The 22,060-nt window shown below is 39.3% G+C and overlaps 1 protein-coding gene across 1 annotated transcript in view; it reads right to left on the bottom strand.

The window, feature by feature from the left end:
• LOC138071534 (GON-4-like protein) overlaps positions 1-22,060 on the bottom strand; it is an 83,795-nt gene extending 61,735 nt beyond the window's left edge. The window contains exons 1-2 of the mRNA XM_068963061.1: positions 21,561-22,060; positions 15,686-15,877 (exon numbers count right to left, since the gene is read on the bottom strand). Coding sequence (XP_068819162.1) covers positions 15,686-15,877; positions 21,561-22,056 — 688 coding nt within the window. The 5' untranslated portion in view covers positions 22,057-22,060. The remainder of the gene's footprint in view (positions 1-15,685; positions 15,878-21,560) is intronic.

The following is a 22,060-nucleotide window of genomic DNA, read 5'->3' as shown; positions in this document are numbered from 1 at the left end:
TAAAATTACATTAAAGCAGAATAAAATATATACAACAGTCTGAAGGCACTGGGTAACAACCCCTACAGACATGATTTAAGGAGTTGTCATCCTTCAGAGAAGGGAAGCATATAAGGAGAATCCAAGCTGAAAGCAGCATTCTTGCTAAACTAAGTGATGAAACCCCAGAGGAGTCACTCACTAGAAATACAGGCCACCATCTAGAAATAAGTAGAAAGTTCAAACAAAGAAGTCTTAATATAGCATAAAACAAACACTAGGCTGAATTTTATTCACCCTCCAAAATTATCTGCCTGCTTGAAGAAAACATAATCATCTCTGGAGGAAGATAACACCAAAGCCTCTAGAATTTTTCACCCACATTGTCCACTATCCAATCAAAAATTACAGCACAGTAAAAACAGAACCAGAAGGCCAAAACACCAGGGGGTGGAGGACGGTGACAGGCGACAGTAAAAACAAGAAAGAACTATGGGTGAGTCAGATACAGGAAAAGGGATTTTTAAATAATTATGATTAATACATTCAAGAAAATAAAGGAAAAGATGGAGAATTTCACCAGAAATACAAAATCCACAGTGTTAAATTGGCATGAAAAATAAAGTAGACACAGCAAAACAAAGAACTAGTGAACTAGACTGCAGAACCCCAGAAACAGATGCATGAAGGAGAAAAGAATGTGGAGAAAAATGAATATATACAGGAAAAAAATCTAACACACATGTAACTGGAATACCAGAAGAAAAGGAGGACAGAAATGATATTTTAAAATATTGACAAGGATTCTTTAAACTGAGAAAATATCAAATCTCAGATTCAAGTAACCCTACAATCCTAAAGAGATAAAAAGTGAAAACCCACTGGTGTTCAGAAGCTTCCCTGGTGACTCAGTGGCAGAGAATCTAACCGCCAGTGCAGGAGATCCAGGTTCCATCCCTGGTCCGGGACGATCCCACGTGTCTCAGAGCACCACAACTACTGAGCCTGTGCTCCAGAGTCCAGGAGCGCAACACCGAGCCCACGCGCTGCAGCTGCTGAAGCCTGAGGGCCTAGAGTCCATCTCTGCAGCAAGCCACCACAAGGAGAAACCCACTGTAACTAGAGAGTCGTCCCCACTCAGCACAACTAGAGAAAAGCCCACACAGCAACAAAGACCCGGCACACCCAGAAATAAATAAGGAGATAAACCTTTGACGAAAAAGAAAAAAATAAGTATCATGAGGTTTAAAAGAAATGAAGAAGTAAAATACAGTATCAACACAAAAGGCAGAAACAGATATATGGAATGAAATTGTTTACAGTTCTTATACTGTTTGACGTGGTAAAAGTACTAATTTAAGATAGACTATAGTAATTTCAAAGACTGTATATGTTAATCTATAGAGCAACATCTGAAAGAAAAATAAAAGAAGACAAAATTGGACTTCTCTCAGTAGATAAGAATCTGCCTCCCAACGCAATCCCACCCTTGGGCATATATGCACAGAAAAACATGGTCCAAAAGGATTCATGCACCCCAATTTCCATTGCAGCACTGTTTACAAGAGCCAAGACACGGAAGCAACCTAAATGTCCACCAAGAGACGAATGAATAAGGAAGAAGTGGAACATACATACAATGGAATATTACCCACCCATCACAAAGAATGAAATAATGCCATTTGCAGCAGTAAGGATGGAACTAGAGAGTGTCATACTGAGCGAAGCAAACCAGACAAAGGACAAACATCTTATGATATTGCTTGTATGTGCAATTAAAACAAAACAGAACAACAATGATGCAAATGAACATGAACTTATGGTTACCAGCAGGGAAAGGTGGAGGGGAGGTATAGTTAGGGAGTTTGGGACTAACATGTACACATTGCTCTATTTTAAATGGATGGGGACTTCCCTGGTAGTTCAATGACTAAGACTTCGCACTCTCCATGCAGGGGGCCCTGGTTCGATCCCTGGTCAGGGAACTGACCACAGGCCACATGCCACACTAAAAGATCCTGCATGCTGTAACAAAGATCAAAGATGCCCCAGGAGAATGGATACATGTGTATGTATGGCTGAGTTCCTTTGCTGTCCACTTGAAACTCCTACAACACTGCTAACTTGCTATGTTCCAATATAAAATTAAAACTTGAAAAAAGAAAGACTCCACATGTCACAACTAAGACCCAGTGCAGTCAAGGAAGCAAATAAAAAAACTTTTTACTGGATAGGGTCTTCCTTGGTGGTCCAGTAGTTAAGACTCCACACTTCCACTACAGCAGGCACAGGCTCAATCCCTGGTCAGGGTACAAAGATCCCACACACTACACAGTGTGACCAAAAAATAAAAAGATAACCAACAAGGACCTACTGCACAGCATAACAGACTGCTCAGTATTACATAAAACCTCAGTGGGAAAAGAATTCGGAAAAGAACAGATACTTGTACATGTATAAATGAATCAATTTGTTGTACACCTGAATTAACACTGTTAATCAACTATACTCCAATATGAAATAAAAATTTAAAAAGAAAGCCAAAAAATTGGTTCTTTAAAAAGACTGATAAACCGCTAGGCAAACTTATCAACAAAAAAATAAGACACAAAAAGAGGACCGTACTAAAATTAGAAATAAAAAGATGACCTCAATAAAAATCTTTAAAGACATTCCAAAATGAGTATTACAAACAACGTTATCAACATATTTGACAATTCAGAGAAAATGTACAAATTCCTTGAAAAACACAATTTACCAAAACTGAAACAAAAAGAAACAGGAAATCTAAATAATCCTATAATTATGAAAGAATTTAATCCAAAACTTAAAAGCCTTTTGACAAAACTCCAGGCCTAGCTAGCTTTCTTGGTTAATTCTTATAAAACATTTAAGAAAGAAATAACACCAGTCTTCTACAAACTCTTCCAGAGAATACATACTGATGAAAAATTTCCCAATTCATTTTATAAGGTCAGTATAATCCTAATACCAACACATGAAAAAGAAATTAAAGCCAATATCTTCCATAATCAAAGACACAAAAACCTCAGTATATTAGAAAATCTAATACATCATGACCAAACAGGTTTATCCATGAAATGCTAATTTGTTTTAACTTCAGAACCCAATCAATGTAGGGACTTTCCTGGTAGTCCATTGGCTAAGACTCTGTCCTCCCAATACAGGGAAAATGGGTTCAATGCCTGGTCAGGGAACTAGAACCCACAGCGCAGCAACGGAGAGTCTGCATGCCACAACTAAAGATCCTGCATAACGCAACTAAGACCTGGGTGCAGCCAAATAAATGCATACTAAAAAAAAACCCCAAACAATCAATGTATGTTATTAGGCATATGTACATGAAAAAACAGTTTTAAAATATGAAAGCTATATTGAATAGTAGTGGTGAGAGTGGGCACCCTTGTCTTGTTTCTAGTTTTAGAGGAAATGCTTTCAGTTTTTCTCCACTGAGGATGTTTGTTGTGAGTTTGTCAGATATGGCTTTTATTTGTTGAGGTATGCTCCTTCTATGCCTACTTTCTGGAGAGTTTTTAGCATAAATGGGTGTTGAACTTTGTCAAAGGCTTTCTCTGCATCTATTCAGTAATCATATGGTTTTTATCTTTCAATTTGTTAACATGGTGTATCACACTGATTGATTTGCAAATACTGAAGAATCCTTGCATCCCTGGAATAAAGGCCACTTGGGCATAATGTATGATCTTTTTAATACGTTGTTGGATTCTATTTGCCAGAATTTTGTTGAGGATTTTTGTATCTATGTTCATCAGTGATACTGGCTTGTAGTTTTCTTTATTTTGTGGCATCTCTGTCTGGTTTTGGTATCAGGGTATTGCTGGCCTCACAGAATGAGTTTGGGGATTTTCCTTCTTCTGCAATTTTTTGGAAGACTTTGAGTAGGACAGGTGTTAGCTCTTCTCTAAATTTTTGGTAGAGTTCCCCTGTGAAGCCATCTAGTCCTGGGCGTTTTGTTGGAGGTTTTTTGATTAGCCACAGCAGTCAGAGAAGAAATATAAATAAAAAGAACCCAGACTGCAAAAGAAGAAGTAAAACTCTCAGTTTGCAGATGACATCATTCTCTACAAAGAAAACCCTAAAGATGCCACCAGAAAATTACTAGAGTTAACCAATGAACACAGTAAAATTGCAGGATATAAAATTAATACACAGAAATCCAATGCATCCCTATACATTAACAATGAAAAATCAGAAAGAGAATTTAAGGAAACAATCCCATTCGCCATTGCAACAAAAAGGATAAGATATTTAGGAATAAATTCACCAAAAAGAACAAAAGACTTGTTTATAGAAAACTATAAAACACTGCTGAAAGAAATCAAAGATGACACAAATAGATGAAGAAATATACCATGTTCTTGGATTGGAAGAATCAATATAGTGAAAATGAGTATACTACCCAAAGCAATCTATAGATTCAACACAATCTCTATCAAACTACCAACAGTATTTTTCACAGAACTAGAATAAATAATTTCACAATTGTATGCAAACACAAAAGACTTCAAATAGCCAAAGCAATCTTGAGAAGAAAATGAATTGGAGGAATCAACCTTCCTGACTTCAGACTATACTACAAAGCTACAGTAATCAAGAAAATATGGTACTGGCACAAAGACAGAAATCTAGATCAATGGAACAAAACAGAAACTCCAGAGATAAATCCATGCACCTATGGACACCTTCGGAGAAGGCAATGGCACCCTACTCCAGTACTCTTGCCTGGAAAATCCCATGGATGGAGGAGCCTGGTAGGCTGCAGTCCACGGGGTCGCGCAGAGTCGGACACGACTGAGGGCCTTCACTTTCACTTTTCACTTTCATGCACTGGAGAAGGAAATGGCAACCCACTCCAGTGTTCTTGCCTGGAGAATCCCAGGGATGGGGGAGCCTGGTGGGCATCCGTCTAAAGGGTCGCACAGAGTCGGACACAGCTGAAGCGACTTAGCAGCAGCAGCAGCATGGACACCTTATCTTTGACAAATGAGGCAAAAATATACAATGGAGAAAAGACAGTCTCTTCAACAAGTGGTGCTGGGAAAACTGGTCAACTACATGTAAAAGAATGAAACTAGAACACTTTCTAACACCATATACAAAAATAAACTCAAAATGGATTAAAGACCTAAATGTAAGACCAGAAACTATAAAACTCTTAGGGGAAAACACAGGCAGAACACTCCCAGAAATAAATCACAGCAAGATCTTCTACGACCCACCTTGCAGAGTAATAAAATAAAAACAAGAATGAACAAACAGAACCTAATTAAACTTAAAAGCTTTTGCACAAGGAAGGAAACTATAAGCAAGGTGAAAAGACAACTTTCAGAATGAGAAAATAACAGCAAACAGAACAGACAAAGAAAGTGAAAATGAAAGTGAAATTGCTCAGTCGTGTCTGATTCTTTGCAACCCCACGGACTATAGCCAACCAGGTTCCTCCATTCATGGGATTTTCCAGGCAAAAATACTGCAGTGGGTTGCCATTTCCTTCTCCAGGAGATCTTCCCAACCCAGGGACTGAACCCAAGTCTCCCTCATTGTAGGCAGACGCTTTACCATCTGAGCAACCAGGAGAATTAATAATAATCCCCAAAATATACAAGCAGCTCATACAGCTCAATATCAGAAAAACAAACAACACAATAAAAAGGTGGGCAAAAGAACTACACAGACATTTCTCCAAAAGAGATCTTCAGATGGCTAATAAACACATGAAATGATGCTCAACTTCACTCATTATTAGAGAAATGCAAACCAAAACTACAATGAAGTATCAACTCATGCCAGTCAGAATCAGTTCAGTTCAGTCGCTCAGTCATGTCTAACTCTTTGCGACTCCATGAACCGCAGCATGCCGGGCCTCCCTGTACATCACCAAATCCTGGAGTCTACCCAAACCCATGTCCATTGAGTCGGTGATGCCATCCAACCATCTCATCCTCTGTTGTCCCCTTCTCCTCCTGCCCTCAATCTTTCCCAGCATCAGGGTCTTTTCCAATGAGTCAGTTCTTCACATCAGGTGGCCAAAGTATTGGAGTTTCAGCCTCAACATCAGTCCTTCCAATGAACACCCAGGACTGATCTCCTTTAGGATGGACAGGGTGGATCTCCTTGCTGTCCAAGGGATTCTCAAGAGTCTTCTCCAACACCACAGTTCAAAAGCATCAATTCTTCGGCGCTCAGCTTTCTTCACAGTCCAACTCTCACATCCATACATGACCCCTGGAAAAACCATAGCCTTGACTTGATGGACTTTTGTTGACAAAGTAATGTCTCTGTTTTTTAATATGCTGTCTAGGTTGGTCATAACTTTCCTTCCAAGGAGTAAGCATCTTTTAATTTCATGGCTGCAATCACCATCTGCAATAATTTTGGAGCCCCCAAAAATAAAGTTTGGCACTGTTTCCACTGTTTCCCTATCTATTTCCCATGAAGTGATGGGACCGGATGCCATGATCTTAGTTTCTGAATGATGAACTTTAAGCCAACTTTTTCACTCTCCTCTTTCACTTTCATCAAGAGGCTTTTGAGTTCTTCTTCACTTTCTGCCATAAGGATGGTGTCATCTGCATATCTGAGGTTATTGATATTTCTCCCAGCAATCCTGATTCCAGCTTATGCTTCTTCCAGCCCAGCGTTTCTCATGATGTACTCTGTATATGTTAAATAAGCAGGGTGACAATATACAGCTTTAACGTACTCCTTTTCCTATTTGGAACCAGTCTGTTGTTCCATGTCCATTTCTAACTGTTGCTTCCTGACCTGCATACAGGTTTCTCAAGAGGCAGGTCAGGTGGTCTGGTATTCCCATCTCTTTCAGAATTTTCCACAGTTTATTGTGATCCACATAGTCAAAGGCTTTGGCATAGTTAATAAAGCAGAAATAGATGTTTCTCTGGAACTTTCTTGTTTTTTCAATGATCCAACAGATGTTGGCAATTTGATCTCTGGTTCCTCTGCCTTTCCTAAAACCAGCTTGAACATCTGGAAGTTCATAGTTCACATATTGCTGAAGCCTAGCTTGGAGAATTTTGAGCATTACTTTACTAGCATGTGAGATGAGTGCAATTGTGCTGTAGTTTGAGCATTCTTTGGCATTGCCTTTCTTTGGGACTGGAATGAAAACTTTCCTTTTCCAGTCCTGTGGCCACTGCTGAGTTTTCCAAATTTGCTGACATATTGAGTGCAGTACTTTCATAGCATCATCTTTCAGGATTTGAAATAGCTCAGCTGGAATTCCATCACCTCCACTAGCTTTGTTCATAGTGATCCTTTCTAAGGCCCACTCGACTTCACATTCCAGGATGTCTGGCTCTAGGTGAGTGGTCACACCATCTCTTCTTGCTATTTTTTTGGAACTCTGCATTCAGATGCTTGTATCTTTCCTTTTCTCATTTGCTTTTCACTTCTCTTCTTTTCACAGCTATTTGTAAGGCCTCCTCATACAGCCATTTTGCTTTTTTGCACTTCTTTTTCTTGGGGATGGTCTTGATCACTGTCTCCTGAACAATGTCATGAGCCTCCACTCATAGTTCATCAGGCACTCTGTCTATCAGATCTATTCCCTTAAATCTATTTCTCACTTACACTGTATAATCATAAGGGATTTGATTTAAGTCATACCTGAATGGTCTAGTGGTTTCCCCACTTTTCTTCAATTTAAGTGTGAATCTGGCAATAAAGGGTTCATGATCTGAGCCACAGTCAGAATGGCCATCTTCAAAAAGTCTACAAACAATAAATGCTGGAGAGGGTGTAGAGAAAGGGAATCTTACACTGTTGGTGAGAATGCAAACTGGTACAGCCACTATAGAGAACAGTGTGGAAAGTTAAAGTCACTTGGTCATGTCCGACTCTTTGTGACCCCATGGAATTCTCCAGGCCAGAATACTGGAGTGGGTAGCCTTCCCCTTCAAAAGGGGATCTTCCCAACCCAGGGACTGAACCCAGGTCTCCTGCACTGCAGGCAGATTCTTTACCAAATGAGCCACAAAGGAAGTTCAAGAATACTGATGTGGGTATCCTATCCCTTCTCCAGCAGATCTTCCCAACCCAGGAATCCAACTGGTGCAGTGAAGGTACGTTCTTTACCAACTGAGCTATCAGGGAAGCCCTAAGGAATACAAGGAGCTGGGCCTGCAGGGCGTGGGGTGTAGAGCAACACACCCCATGTGGTGCTAGCAGAAACCCACAAGGTGAGGAAGGGGTCAGAAAGGCGATCACCAGGGGCCCACGGGACCTGCCCCACCCATGGCGAGGACGGCCGACTGCCCACGCTTGGTGCATGAGCTTGCAGTGAGCCACAGCGGGGGTGTGGAGGAACAAGGGGAGACCCCACCCTTCCCCACTAGGGGCCCTGGCACGTCCACCCAGCCAGGGGCAGGAGGCATTGTAGCCAGTCCAGATTCCTTAAAAAAAACTGGAAACAGAACTGCCATAAGACCCAGAAATCCCACTGCTGGGCATACACCCAGAGGAAACCAGAACTGAAAAAGACACTTGTACCCCAATGTTCACTGCAGTATCATTTACAATAGCCAGGACATGGAAGCAACCTAGATGTCCACTGGCAGATGAATGGAGAAGGAAGCTGTTGTACATACACACAGTGGAATATTAATCAGCTATAAAAAGGGATGCATTTGAGTCAGTCCTAATGAGGTGGATGAAACTGGAGCCTATTATATACAGTGAATGAAGTAAATCAGAAAGAGAAAGACAAATACTGTATATTAAAGCACATATATGGAACTTAGAAAAACAGTACGATCCTACAAGCAGGGCAGCAAAGGAGACAGATACAAAGAACAGACTTTTGGATTCAGTGGGAGAAGGTAAGGGTGGGATGATTTGAGAGAATAGCATTGAAACATGTATATTACCATATGTAAAACAGATGACCAGTGCAAGTTCAATGCATGAAGCAGGGCACCCAAAGCCAGTGCTCTGGGACAACCGAGAGGGATGGGGTGGGGAGGGAGGAGAGGGGGCGGTTTCAGAATGGGGGACACATGTAAAGTGTGACTGATTCATGTTGGTTGATGTACGTACAGCAAAAACCATCACAATATTGTGAAGTAATTATCCTCTAATTAAATTAATTAATTTTTAAAAAATAAACTATGAGAGCTAGGAACTTCCCTGGTGATCCAGTGGTTAAGACTGCACTTCCAGAGCAGGGGGCACAGGAACTAAGATCCTAAACGCCATGTGGTGTGGCCAAAACACGTTGAATAAGTAAAAAAAAAAAAAAAATTAATATAAATAAATAAAACATGTAGAGCTAAAACTGACAAGGCCGAAAGGAAATATAGATAAATATACAATTAAAGTTGGAGACTTCAATATGCCTTTTTCAATAACTGTCAGAATAGACCAAAAGAAAATCAGTAAAAATAGAGAAGACCTAACAATGCTATCAATCAACTTGACCTAACTGACACTTATAAAACAGTGTATCTCAAAACAAAAGAAAACATATTCTTCTCAAATACACAGGGAAGCGCTACCAATAAAGATTATATTGGGGCCACAAAATTAACCTCAATAAATATAAAAGTACTGAAATCATACAAAGTGTGACATGAACTCAAGGGAATTAAATTAGAAATCAGTAACAAAAAAATAACTGGAAAGTCTTCAAATATTTGGAAATGAAAGAACACATTTCTAAAAAGTTCCAGTGGATTTTTGTTTTACTATTATAGGCCTTATGGTACTCTATAACTATAAAAATTACATTTAAAAAATCAGGTTTAAAACAACAAAGAAGAGGACTCCAGTTCAGTTCAGTTCATTTCGCTCAGTCGTGTCCGACTCTTTGTAAGCTCATGGACTGCAGCATGCCAGGCTTCCCTGTCTCTAATCCTGTACAGAACTGCAATCCTGTACAGAAAATTCCAATGTGTGTGTCCCCCCAAAATTCATACTCTGAAAGCCTTACCCCAGTTTGGCTATATTTGGAAATGGGTCTTCTAAGGAAGTAATTAAAGTTAAATGAGTCCACAAGGTGAATCTTTGAGCCCAGAGGATAAGTGTCGTTATAAGAAGTGATATCAGAAAGCTCACTCCCTCGCTCACACACATGCAAGGTAAAGGTCGTGTGAAGTTATACCGAGAAGGCAGCTGTCTACAAGAAGAAAGTTCTCATGAAAACTGAATTTACCAGCACCTAATACTGGACTTCCCAGGCTCCAGAACTGTGAGAAAATAAATTTCTGTTGTTTAAAAGAAAACTGATACATCCTGTGGTATTATTAGAAAAATTTCAAATCAGTGACCTAAGAAACCTAATTTAAGAAACTAGAAATAGACCAAATTAAACCCAAAACAAACAAACAAAAAAAAAAACAGAATAAAATAGTAGACAAGAGCAAAAACCAGTGAAATAGAAAACAAAAAAGTAGAGAAATTAATGAAACCAAAACCTTGTTCTTTGAAGAAGTTCTAGCTAGAGTGATTAAGAGAAAGGTATAAATTAACAGCATCAGGAATAAAAGAACAGAAATCATTATAGATCCTGAAGACATTAAAAAGATGACAAAAGTGGTTAAGCATGTGCCTGCCAATGCAGGGGACACAAATTTGATCCCTGATCCAGGAAGATCCCACATGTCTCGGCAACAAGCCCATGAGCCACAACGACTGAGCCCGTGCTCTGGAGCCTGTGAGCTGCAGCTACCGAGCCCATGGGCTGCAACTCCTGAAGTCCATGCACCTGCCTAGAGCCCAGGTTCTGCAGCAAGAGAAGCCCCTGCAATAAGCAGCTCAGGCACCACAACTAAAGTAGCCCCTGCTCACTGCAACCTCAGAAAACTCGAAGCAGCAATGAAGACCCAGCACTGCCAAAAAATAAAGAAATAAATAAACCTGAAAAAAAATAAAGATGACAAAAAAATAGTATCAAAAGCTTTATACCAATAAATTCAACAACTTAGATGGAACAAACACCTTAAAAGACACCAACTGTCAAAGCTCATTCAAGAACAAATATATAATTAAATAGCCCTTTATCTGTTAAAGAAATTGAATTCATAATTTAAAACATCCTACAAAGAAAACTCCTGGCCCAGATGGCTTCATTGGTGCATTCAATAAAACATTTAAAGAAGAAACAAAACCAATTCACAAACTCTTCGAAAAACAAACAAAAACAAAAAAAACACACAGAAGAGGAAAGGAGGTCAGCATTACCCTAATACCAAAACCAAAGACATTACAAGAAAACTAGACCAGACACATAAATCCTTAACAAAATATTAGCAAATCAAATCCTGCAATTAAAAAAAAACAACACCTATATCATGATCAAGAGTTGATTTCTCCCTGCCATGCAAAAATGCTTTGAAATTTGAAAATCAATCAAGATAATTCATATCAACAGACTAAAACAAAATATAATCTCAAGAGATGTAGAAAAAACTTTTCACAAAATCCAACACCAAGTCATGATAAAAACTCTTCACAACCAGGAATAGTAGAGAACTTCCTCAGTCTGATGGAGAAGGCAATGGCACCCCACTCCAGTACTCTTGCCTGGAAAATCCTATGAACGAAGGAGCCTGGTAGGCTGCAGTCCATGGGGTCGCTAAGAGTCAGATACAACTAATCAACTTCCCTTTCACTTCTCACTTTCATGCATTGGAGAAGGAAATGGCAACCCACTCCAGTGTTCTTGCCTGGAGAATCCCAGAGACGGGGGAGCCTGGTGGGCTGCTGTCTATGGGGTCGCACAGAGTCGGACACAACTGAAGTGACTTAGCATCAATACCAGTCCTCAGTCTAATAAACAATAGCTATAGACCAACGTCCCACAGCTTAGTGGTGAAAACTGAGTGCATTTCCTGTAAGACATCAGGAACAAAGGAAAAGGTGCCCACTCTCACCACAGTTATATCTTATTCACGGATTAGTCGACTCAGTATTGTTAGGATGGCAACGTTCCTAGCACTTCCTGGTGGTCCAGTGATTAAGACTCTGTGCTCCCAGTGCAGACGGCACAGGTTCAATCCCTGATCGGGGAACTAAGATCCTGCATGGCCCACAGTATGGCCAAAAAAATGGCAATTTTCCCAAATGGATTCATAGATTCATTATCAATCAATAGCCTAGAAAATATTTTTGAAGAAAATGACAAGTCAATTCTAAAATTTATATGAAAATGCAAAGTACCTAGAATAGCCTAAAGTATTAAAAAAAAAAAAAAGTTGGAAGACTCATGACTACCTGATTTCAAGACTGTGTGACATTGGTGAAAGCTTAAATATTAATACATAGATTAACAGAACAGAACAGAGAGTCCAGGAAAGACCCACACAAAATTGCCAAATGACTTTTTGATATAGATGCAGAAATAATTTAATGGGGAAAGATATCTTTTCAAGAAATAGCACTGAAACAATTGGACATCCACAGGCAAAAAAAGAATCTCAAATGTACCTCACACATTTAATAAAAATTAACTCAAAATGGATCATATACTTCTAAGTGTAATGTGTAAAACTAAAACTTCTAGAAGAAAACAGGAAAGAAGCCTTTGTAGCCTTGGATGAGGCAAATGCTCCTTGACACAATATGAAAGCATAAGCAATTAAGTAAAACCTGAAGTAGCTCCCCATGGCTAACACTCTTAACAATTCAGACAAAATAAATAATGAAAAATGGCACTGTAATTCAAACAGTGAAACAAATATCCATGAGTCCCCACTCATCTAAAAACTGAATAAATAAATGAGAGAGAGAAGACTGTTCTTTACAGAAAAATTCCAATTATTAAATGTAAAAGGAATGATAGAAATAAAGAATGACAGAAATAAAAATCACCTTTAGAACAACACAGTAACTGCTGCAGGTGATCAACCAACAGAGGCTAGAACTAGGGGGGGTTAAGTTTGAGGACAAATAAGAATATATGCATAGTTTCAAAGTATCTTGTGCAAAATATGTAGTAATTACAAATGGAATACTGGCAAACAACAGAATAATGAACAAACATTTCACCAAAAAGTATCTACAAATGGCCAATAAATACACAAAAATATACTTTGTATCATTATTCATTGGGAAAATGCAAGTTAAACCATGAGGAAGTACACCCAGAAGAAGAGAGAGAATTATAGTCTGTTAACTGCTCACAAGGATATGGGCCAATTGTAAATCTCATACATTCCTGTTGGGAATGTAAAATGGTACAGCTACTCTGGAAAACAATTTATCATGTTCATATAAAGTTAAACATACACTTACTGTAAGACCCAGCAAAGCCACTCACAGTCATTTCCCCAACAAAAACAAAAACTTATTTCTATCAAAGAACTGTATGTGAAGGTTTATAGCAGCTTTAATCCTAACAAGTAAAAACGAGAAAGAACCAAAAAGTCCATCGCCTGGTGAACAGGCAAACTGTGGTACATCTATGTAATAGAATACTACTCAGCAATGAAGAACATGAATTAATCTTAAAAGCATTACCTGAAGTGAAAGATATCAGATGCACACAATACTATAAATCAACTATACTACAATAAAAATTCAAAAAGATACCAGATACAAAAAGGTTCCATACATACTGTACAACATCTATACGTAACATTGTGCATGCTAAGTCACTTCAGTCATGTCAACTCTTTGTGACCCCACAGACTGTAGCCCACCAGGCTCATCTCTCTATGGGATTTTCCAGGTAAATACTGAAGTGGATTGCCATTTCCTTCTCCAATGTTTAATATAGTAAAAAAACACAAGATTATAAGAAAAAAATTGAGACCAGTGGTTCCCAAAGGACTGCAAAGGGGAATGAAGGAACTTTTGGAGTGAGAGAAATGTTCCATATATTGACTATAGTGGTAGTTACACAAATATATACATTTCTCAAAACTCACTTAAAAAATTTTAGTATATTAAAATCCTATTTCAGACTTCTCTAGCGGTCCAGGGGTTAAGAATTCACCTGTCAGTGCAGGGGACGCGGGTTCCATCCCTGGTCTGGGAAGATTCCACATGCCATGAAGCAACTAAGCCTTTGTACCACAACTACTGAGCCCACGCTCTAGAGCCTGCCGAAGCTCAAGCGCCTAGTCTGTGCTCCACGGCAAAAGAGAAGCCCCCACAACCAGAAACCCTCGTGCCTCAACAGAAAGAAAGCCCGAGAGCAGCAAAGAAGACCCAGCACAGCCAGAAATCTTAAAAATTAATTTTTAGTTAAAAAAAGAAAATTACATCTCAATAAACCTCAATAGACATTTAAAAAGAATCTATGTAACTCTCCACATTAACAGAATAAGGGAGGGAATTCCCTGCAGTCCAGTGGTTAAGACTCTGCCCTTCCCCTGCAGGGAGAACAAGTCTGATCCCTGGTCAGGGAAATAAGATTCTGCATGCTGCACAGACCAGCTACAAAAACAACAACAAAAATAAAAAACAGAATAAAGGAGAAAAACCATATGATCATCTTCATAGAGATTTTTTAAGAGTATTTAACACAATTCAGTATGGGATAAAATGCTCAGAAAACCAGGAAAATTTTTCTGTAATCTGATATAACAATATATCCATAAAAAGCTTATCACTATCATTACACATAAATAGGAATACTGAACACCTTTGCCCAAGTTCAGAAACAAGACATGGATATCCACTATTACAACTTCTAACTTACACAGCAATGGAGGTCTATTATTTGTAACAAGAAAAAGAAATCAGAACTGTTCACTTTAAAACTGTTTGTTAAGCTAAATAAAGAAGTCTTTACTCATTTGTCTGTATATGTTATATTTCACAATAAAAATATATTTCAAAAAAACTTGAAGGAGGCCTAATCCTATGATCCAACAGTTGCACCCAACAAATATTAGGCACCAAATATTCTATGTTCACCAAAAGATTTCTAGTACAGTGTTCACGGCAGCACCAATCAGAGTAGCCTACAACTTGAAACTATTCAAATGCTCATTAAGAGCTGAATGAACAGGGGGCTTCCCTGGTGGTACAGTGGACAGGAATCTACTTGCCAATGCTGGGGACACAGGCTGGATCCCTGGTCTGGGAAGATTCCACGTGCGGTGGAGCAACTAAGCCCGCACACCTAGAGCCTGTGCTGCGCCACAGAAGAAGCCAACACAGTGAGAAGCCCACAGCAAACAGCAGCCCCCTCCGACCAAAACCAGAGAAAGCCTGAACACCCGCGAAGACCTAGTGCAACCAGAAAGAAAGAAAGAAAAAAAATTTTTAAAGAGTTGAATGAATAAAGAAAATGCAGAATATTCCAACAATGGAATACTATACAGCAATGAAAATGCAAGCACATTCAACAATGTGGACCAATTTCATTTACACATAATGTCGAGCGGAAAAGGCAGTCAAAAAACATACATTCGTAAGATTCCATTCATATAATGTACAAAACAGGGAACTAACCTATGCTGCTTGAAGTCAAGATAGGTTACCCATCCTTATCTTGATGGGTAAGGTGTCAGTGATAACTGAAAGGAAGGACTTCTGGGAACTGGTAATACTCTATTTCTTGATCTGGTTGCTGGTTACATGGGTGTATTCAACCTTTGAAAATTCAGTGAACTTGGCTATCTTGGAATACTTGCAGTTTTCTGCCTATTATACTTCAATAAAGCAGGGGGCTTTTTAATTGGAAGAAAAGAAAGCCTACCCATTGGAATAAAGAGTCCACCATCCTCTGTCTCTTCCTCAGCTTGGTGAGCTAGAGTCCTGAGTGGCTTTTCTTGAGGAGAGGCACAGACATCTGGCTGAGATGATTTCCTAGGTGGGGCTGCAGGTTTTGCAGAGTGGCTGTCTGATGGCAAAGAAGGCATCTCCCCTTCAGAATGCATTTGAGATTTTCCTGAAAGAATCACAAATACTGCTCAACATTTTGTCCATTCTCAATTATACTCTGTCATAGAAATCAGCATCTTGTTACAAAGTCCTTTTTAGTTAGATTACTTCAATAATGATGCACTCACTATACAGGCATTCCTCTCTTAAAGACAGTGTCCTAAGAAAAACACTGAAATCAAAGCTCAGATGTGATTTACTCATCCTTAATGTCAGGGAACTGAACTAAGTAATTGCTAAGATCTTTCTAGTTCTAATATATTTTTTGAGCTACACATTTTTTCCCCATGAAATAATCATATTCATAATTGTAGGACAGGGAGTATGCTCCGGATGACAAAGGGACATTTTACATAGATGATCATTAATACCACATTTAATCAACCATAAACAATACATGTATCAACTATGTATATCTAATATATATCAATGATTATATATCACTATAAATGATATGCTGCTACTGCTGCTAAGTCGCTTCAGTCGTGTCCAACTCTGTGTGACCCCATAGACGGCAGCCCACCAGGCTCCCCCGTCCCTGGGATTCTCCAAGCAAGAACACTGGAGTGGGTTGCAATTTCCTTCTCCAATGCATGAAAGTGAAAAGTGCAAGTGAAGTCGCTCAGCCGTGTCCGACTCCTAGCAACCCCATGGACTGCAGCCTACCAGGCTCCTCCGTCCATGGGATTTGCCAGGTAAGAGTACTGGAGTGGGTTGCCATTGCCTTCTCTGTAAATTTTATACATATATATATATATATATATATTATATATATATATAAAATGTCCTAAACTTTCTGACTCTGTAAATCAATCTTACAGAGCATTAGAGTAAAAGATCACCATAACACTGTAAACACATGGTTACACAGTTCATTACACAACTTTTTCCTTCCCTCACCTCAGCTCTTTTTGGTGAAGCCTCACAGCTTGTGGAACCTTCATTCCCCAATCAGCAATGGAACTCGGGGGCCTGGCAGTGAGAGCACCGAGTTCTAACTGAACAGCCAGAGAATTCCCTCCTCAATTCAACTCTTAGTAAATGCTACCTTTCTTCCCCTTTTTCATGAGGGACATTAAAAAGACAAAGAAACATTCATGCAATATCAAAAGCAAACATTAAAATCTGGTTTCATGGGGAAAAGAATATATACAGGATTGTGTGTGCACAGATCTGTAGAATATACACAAGGCACTGTTAAACAGTGATTGCTTCTGAGAAGATAACTTGGAAAATAGAGGATGAAGTGAAAGGGTGCCTAACTTTTCCCTGTGTACTTTCTGTATTTAGGAACTTTTTGTCATGTTTGTGTATTATACAGTCAAAAGAAAAAAATTTTTTTTTCAAAAAAAGATCAAGTTACTTGTTATTAATACTGAGCTCCATTTAAAATAGATAGTCCTTGTTTAGACTGCTATCCCATCAACATTGGCAGCTTCAACTGACATAAGCAAGATTTTAAATGGGAAGACACTTTCCTCTGACAAAGGAAAAAAAAACCTTTACTTTCAACTAAAGCATGACTCAATCCTTAATTCTATTTACTGTTAATCTTATTTCCTTTACTTCTGGAGTCTGTGATTACTTCACAGTGTCAAAAAGGTTAAAAACTGTGGCTTTAACAGGGACTGTACAACAAGGAGTTGAATCTTAAATCCAACAAATCAAAAGTCCCTCTCAGGCAAATGTCTTGTAAGAGGGAGGAACTTCAATCAGTAACACAGCAGAGCTTTCTCATTAATCAACAATCTTTAATAATTTTTAGAATCAATGTCTAACATTTAAAAACTGAACTGACACAAATGATTTTTTAAAACAAACATACCGTAACCTTTACATCTAACCAAAATACAAAAGTTCAGTTTGGTAGATAGAGCGTCCAATAATACTTTGGCCACCTCAAACATCTGGAACGACTCCAAAACTGCCCCTACAGTTTATCAGCTGCACCATACTCTACATAGAGAAAAAGTTCCTTTCCTCTGCAATACTTTTCTCCCTGATCCCATCACAGTGCTTCTCAACTTAACTCCCTTCTCACAGAACTCCTCAGGACCCCACTCTTCCTTTCCTCTCTCAATGTGCCAGATACCAAAGACCTTAGAAAGAGAAGTCAAGAAGGGCAAGAGGCAGAGAAGGGAAAGCCTTACTACAGAGCGTGGCTGCAGCTCATTTACTGCCAGCCCAACAACTTCAAATTAATATGAAAATTATTAGCTGAAAACTGCAGAAACCAACTAATTATAAGTTGAAATCTGCCTAGGTTAATCATTTTCAGAAGGCAAAGAAAGGGGAAAAAAGACTTAAAGGAAAAATTAAATCAATTTTAAAAGAACAATTAAAATTCTATGAGAATTAATGGTAAACACCATTACTGAGAAAGGTTTAATCATTAGCACTTACAATCTAGAAACAATTTTACAGTATATATCAATTGTAACACAATGCTGATACTTCCAAAAAACCTAGGTATTTTTCTGCTTTTTCCCCCACATTTTGATAATCAAAAAACCAAAATGTTAAATAAAGCAAAACAACAAAAAGAATATGCACTAAATTATAACAGTAATTACTTTGAGTAGTAAAATTATGGGTGATTATTTTCTTCTTTCAATTTTCTAATATTTTTCCAAAATGCACAAACACATATGAATTTACAATATTCCTTTTTTCTTCCTGCTTTTCATGTGACATGTCTATTTGGCAAAAAAAAAAAAGTTATTTGGGGGGAGAAAGGAGTCATAACGTACTTCTTTTATTGGTATTACTTGTATATATGGCTAATTGACATAAGGTGGTAGAAAAAACTTTCATTTATCCAGCTTAATGTAGTAGTGATAGTAAAAGTCACTCAGTCGTGTCCAACTCTTTGGGACCCCATGGACTGACCCCTCCAGGCTCCTCGGTCCATGGAATTCTCCAGGCAAGAATACTGGAGTGGGTAGCCATGACCATCTCCAAGGATGTTCCCGATCCAGGGATTGAACCCAGGTCTCCAGCATTGCAGGCAGATTCTTTACCATTTGAGCAACTAGGGAATTCCGACCTAGCTTAATGAGGAGTAGTATTAACAGTATTACAGATAAACTTCAAAATATGTTTACTTTACCTACACTTGAACATTTATAAACTTACTTAAAGACAACTCTACAGATTTCCCTGGTGGGTCCAGTGGTTAAGAATCTGCCTTGCAAGGCAGGAGATGCAGGCTTGACCCCTCGTAAGGGAACTAAGATTCTCACAGGCCGCAGAGCAACTGAGCCTGCGTGCCACAACTACTGAGACCTCACACAAAGTTGCAGAGTCCATGCACCGCAACAAAACATCCCTCATAACGTAAAAGATATCCCACGTGCCACAGCTAAGACCCAACACAGCCAAATAAATAAGTAAATATTAAGAGAAAATGCAACAAAATCTTAACAACTGTCAATCCTGGGTCATGAGTACTCAGCGGTTGGCCATGTTATACTAAAAAATAAAAACTCTACCTTCCACTCTTCAACAGGTCAGAGGCTTTAAACTCCTGCTTAATTTTACATTCCTTCTCTAGCACTTTTAATCCCACATCTTCCTCCATTTCCTCTTGTCTTCAGGTCACAAATACAACCAAGCCAAGGAAAAAATTCAACAGTTTTGCTGCCCTCTCTAGCTATTTCCAATTCCAGTCCACTGCACAAATTATCACTGGGGCTTTCATCCTTCCCTCATTAATGTTATCATTCAAATTCCTTTTCCCAAACTCCTAAATCTACTCTTCAAAAATCATCAACCCTCAAATGAGGTATTTTTTTATACTTCCCTGGTGGCTGTGTGGTAAGGAACTGGCCTGCCAATGCACCAGACTCGGGTTTATAAAATTTTTTTTTAATGTAGTATTTTCTCATGCATCATTATTTCTTTGTCACTAAATTTTAAATGAAGTATCTGTTTTTAAAACTCTCTACCCTCCTTGACTTTCACTACTGATACGTCTCCAGATTTCCCTTCTGTCATCTTCTTCCATGTTCCTTTCTATGAAGAAGAACAATTAAAACTTTTTCTAGTCATACCTCTTACCAAACTTTAATCTCAGTTTTCCTTTTTTCCATGATGGCCCCAAAGTCACCTCACACTCCACATATTTAAAGCTAAACTCATTAAACCTTTCAAATACCTTTCCCAGGAAAGCATGCTTCACCATGCCCCAACCCAGATAGCTTAAATGGTATCAGTCTCCGAGAAATATTCATTCCTCCTCTGCAATGTCTCTGTGCTAAGAAATCCCGTCAATGCAAAAGACGCAGATTTGCTCCCGAGGCCAAGAAGACCCCTGGAGAAGAAAATGGCAACCCACTCCAGTATTTCTGCCTGGAAAACCCCATGGACAAAGCAGCCTGGCAGCCTATAGTCCATAGGGTCGCTAAGAGTTGAACACAACTTAGCAACTAAATAACAACCTCTCTAAGATATACCTTTCTTCTCTATCCTTACTGCCAACATCCTACAGCAATACTTTCTAAGGTCTCAATGGCATAACAGCACGGCTGTGTGTAGTAATCTGGATCTATCATTTCTATCTGAAACCCTGCTTTCCTTCCTCACAAACACAGCACTTTCATGCATTTGTAGAAAATGCTATTCTACTTCCACTCCTTCACCCCAACCTATCAAATTTTATTAATCCACTAAGTTCCAATTTTAAAAATCCTAATTATTTGTACCACACTAGCACTTAATCGCATATTGTCTTAAGCTGTTGCAAATGAATTATGTGCTGATGTCTTGTCTTCCCAACCAGACTAAAAGAGCTTTCTGAGATCAGAACTATGCCTTCTGCTTCTTTTATTTATTAACTGGCTATAACCTTCAGGAAAAGTTCAAAGCATGAAAAGCAAAGCCTTCTGGGACTTCCCTGGTGGTCCTTTGGTTAAGAATCCACCTACCATTGCAGGGTACATGGGTTTGATCCTTGGTCCAGGAGAATTCCACACGCCACAGAGTAACTAAGCCCATGTGGCACAACTGCTAAAGTCTGTTCACAACAGCCCATGTTCCGCAATAAGCGAAGCCACAGCAATGAGAAGTTCTTGCACTACAACGAAGAGTAGCCCCCTCTAACTGCAAGAAGAGAAAGCCTGCTCGCAGAAACAAAGACCCAGTGCAGCCAAAAATTAAAATAAAATTTTAAAAAGCCCTTCACAACCTAAATACAATCTCCCATCAACTCATCACGCTTCTGCTTCTGTCTCTGCCAGACTCTTCATGGCCTAAGATACTCCATTCCATCATTCTATCAAACCACACGCATCCTTCAAGTCCTAAGGGCTATGACGTCTCTGGAGAGCCTAACCAAATGACAGAGGTATTAGTCTCTCAAGGTCCACTCCATAAATAGCCACCAAATCACAAAAGGACATACACAGTTCATCCCTCCAGAAATAATGAAAAGGTAAGAGAAAGGAAAGAAAAGAATATGAAAAATGATCAAGGAAATGGGAGGGGAGAAGAAAGTTTCTACCGTTTCATAATCATACTGTTCCGTGCTGACACTTACAAGTACCACAGCTCCAATTCCAAACCCAACCAGGCTCCCCTTTCAGAAATGCTGTTTTGTAAAGGCACTGCAGAGAGTGCAATGACCAGCGCAAAGGCGATGACAAGCTGGTACTAACAAGGTAAATGGAAGCCAAAGATCTTCCATGTCTCACCTCCTTCTTCCTTGACCTCTTCACTAGGCTCTTCTGAAAAAGGCTCCTTAGCGACAGGATGATCGCCTGGGTCTTCTTGAGTAACTGACCCAGGTCTGAGAGCAATTTTCTTCCCTCTCCTTGAGCTAGTGGCCTGGAGTCTTCCTTTACCAAGGTGTGTATTTACAGGCTGGGAAGACTCCAAGGAAGGAAGGGTGAGTCCCTGAGAGATGGCCACATCCACAGCTTCCAGAACTGCCACATTTGTGTCCTCGGTGAGCATCCTAGAGCTCAAAGATGGGTCCTCCATACCAAGCTGAATGCCTGCATCCTGCACTTCAAGGTCAGCTGCTCTGCCATGACTTGGACTCCAGGACAGGGACACTGACCCCAGGTCTTTCACTTGGTCAGATTCTGGTTTAACAGCTGACTGCAGGTCTAAGTCATCTTCCTCCTGGTTGCCCTGATGCTGTGGGGACTCTGTCAATGTAGTTCTTCTCTTCTTACAGGGCAACATTTTC

The sequence above is a fragment of the Capricornis sumatraensis genome, chromosome 2, assembly GCF_032405125.1.
Source record: "Capricornis sumatraensis isolate serow.1 chromosome 2, serow.2, whole genome shotgun sequence".
NCBI lineage: Eukaryota > Metazoa > Chordata > Mammalia > Artiodactyla > Bovidae > Capricornis > Capricornis sumatraensis.
Note: the sequence above shows the minus strand (reverse complement) of the source record. Positions and strands in the feature narration are given on the sequence as shown.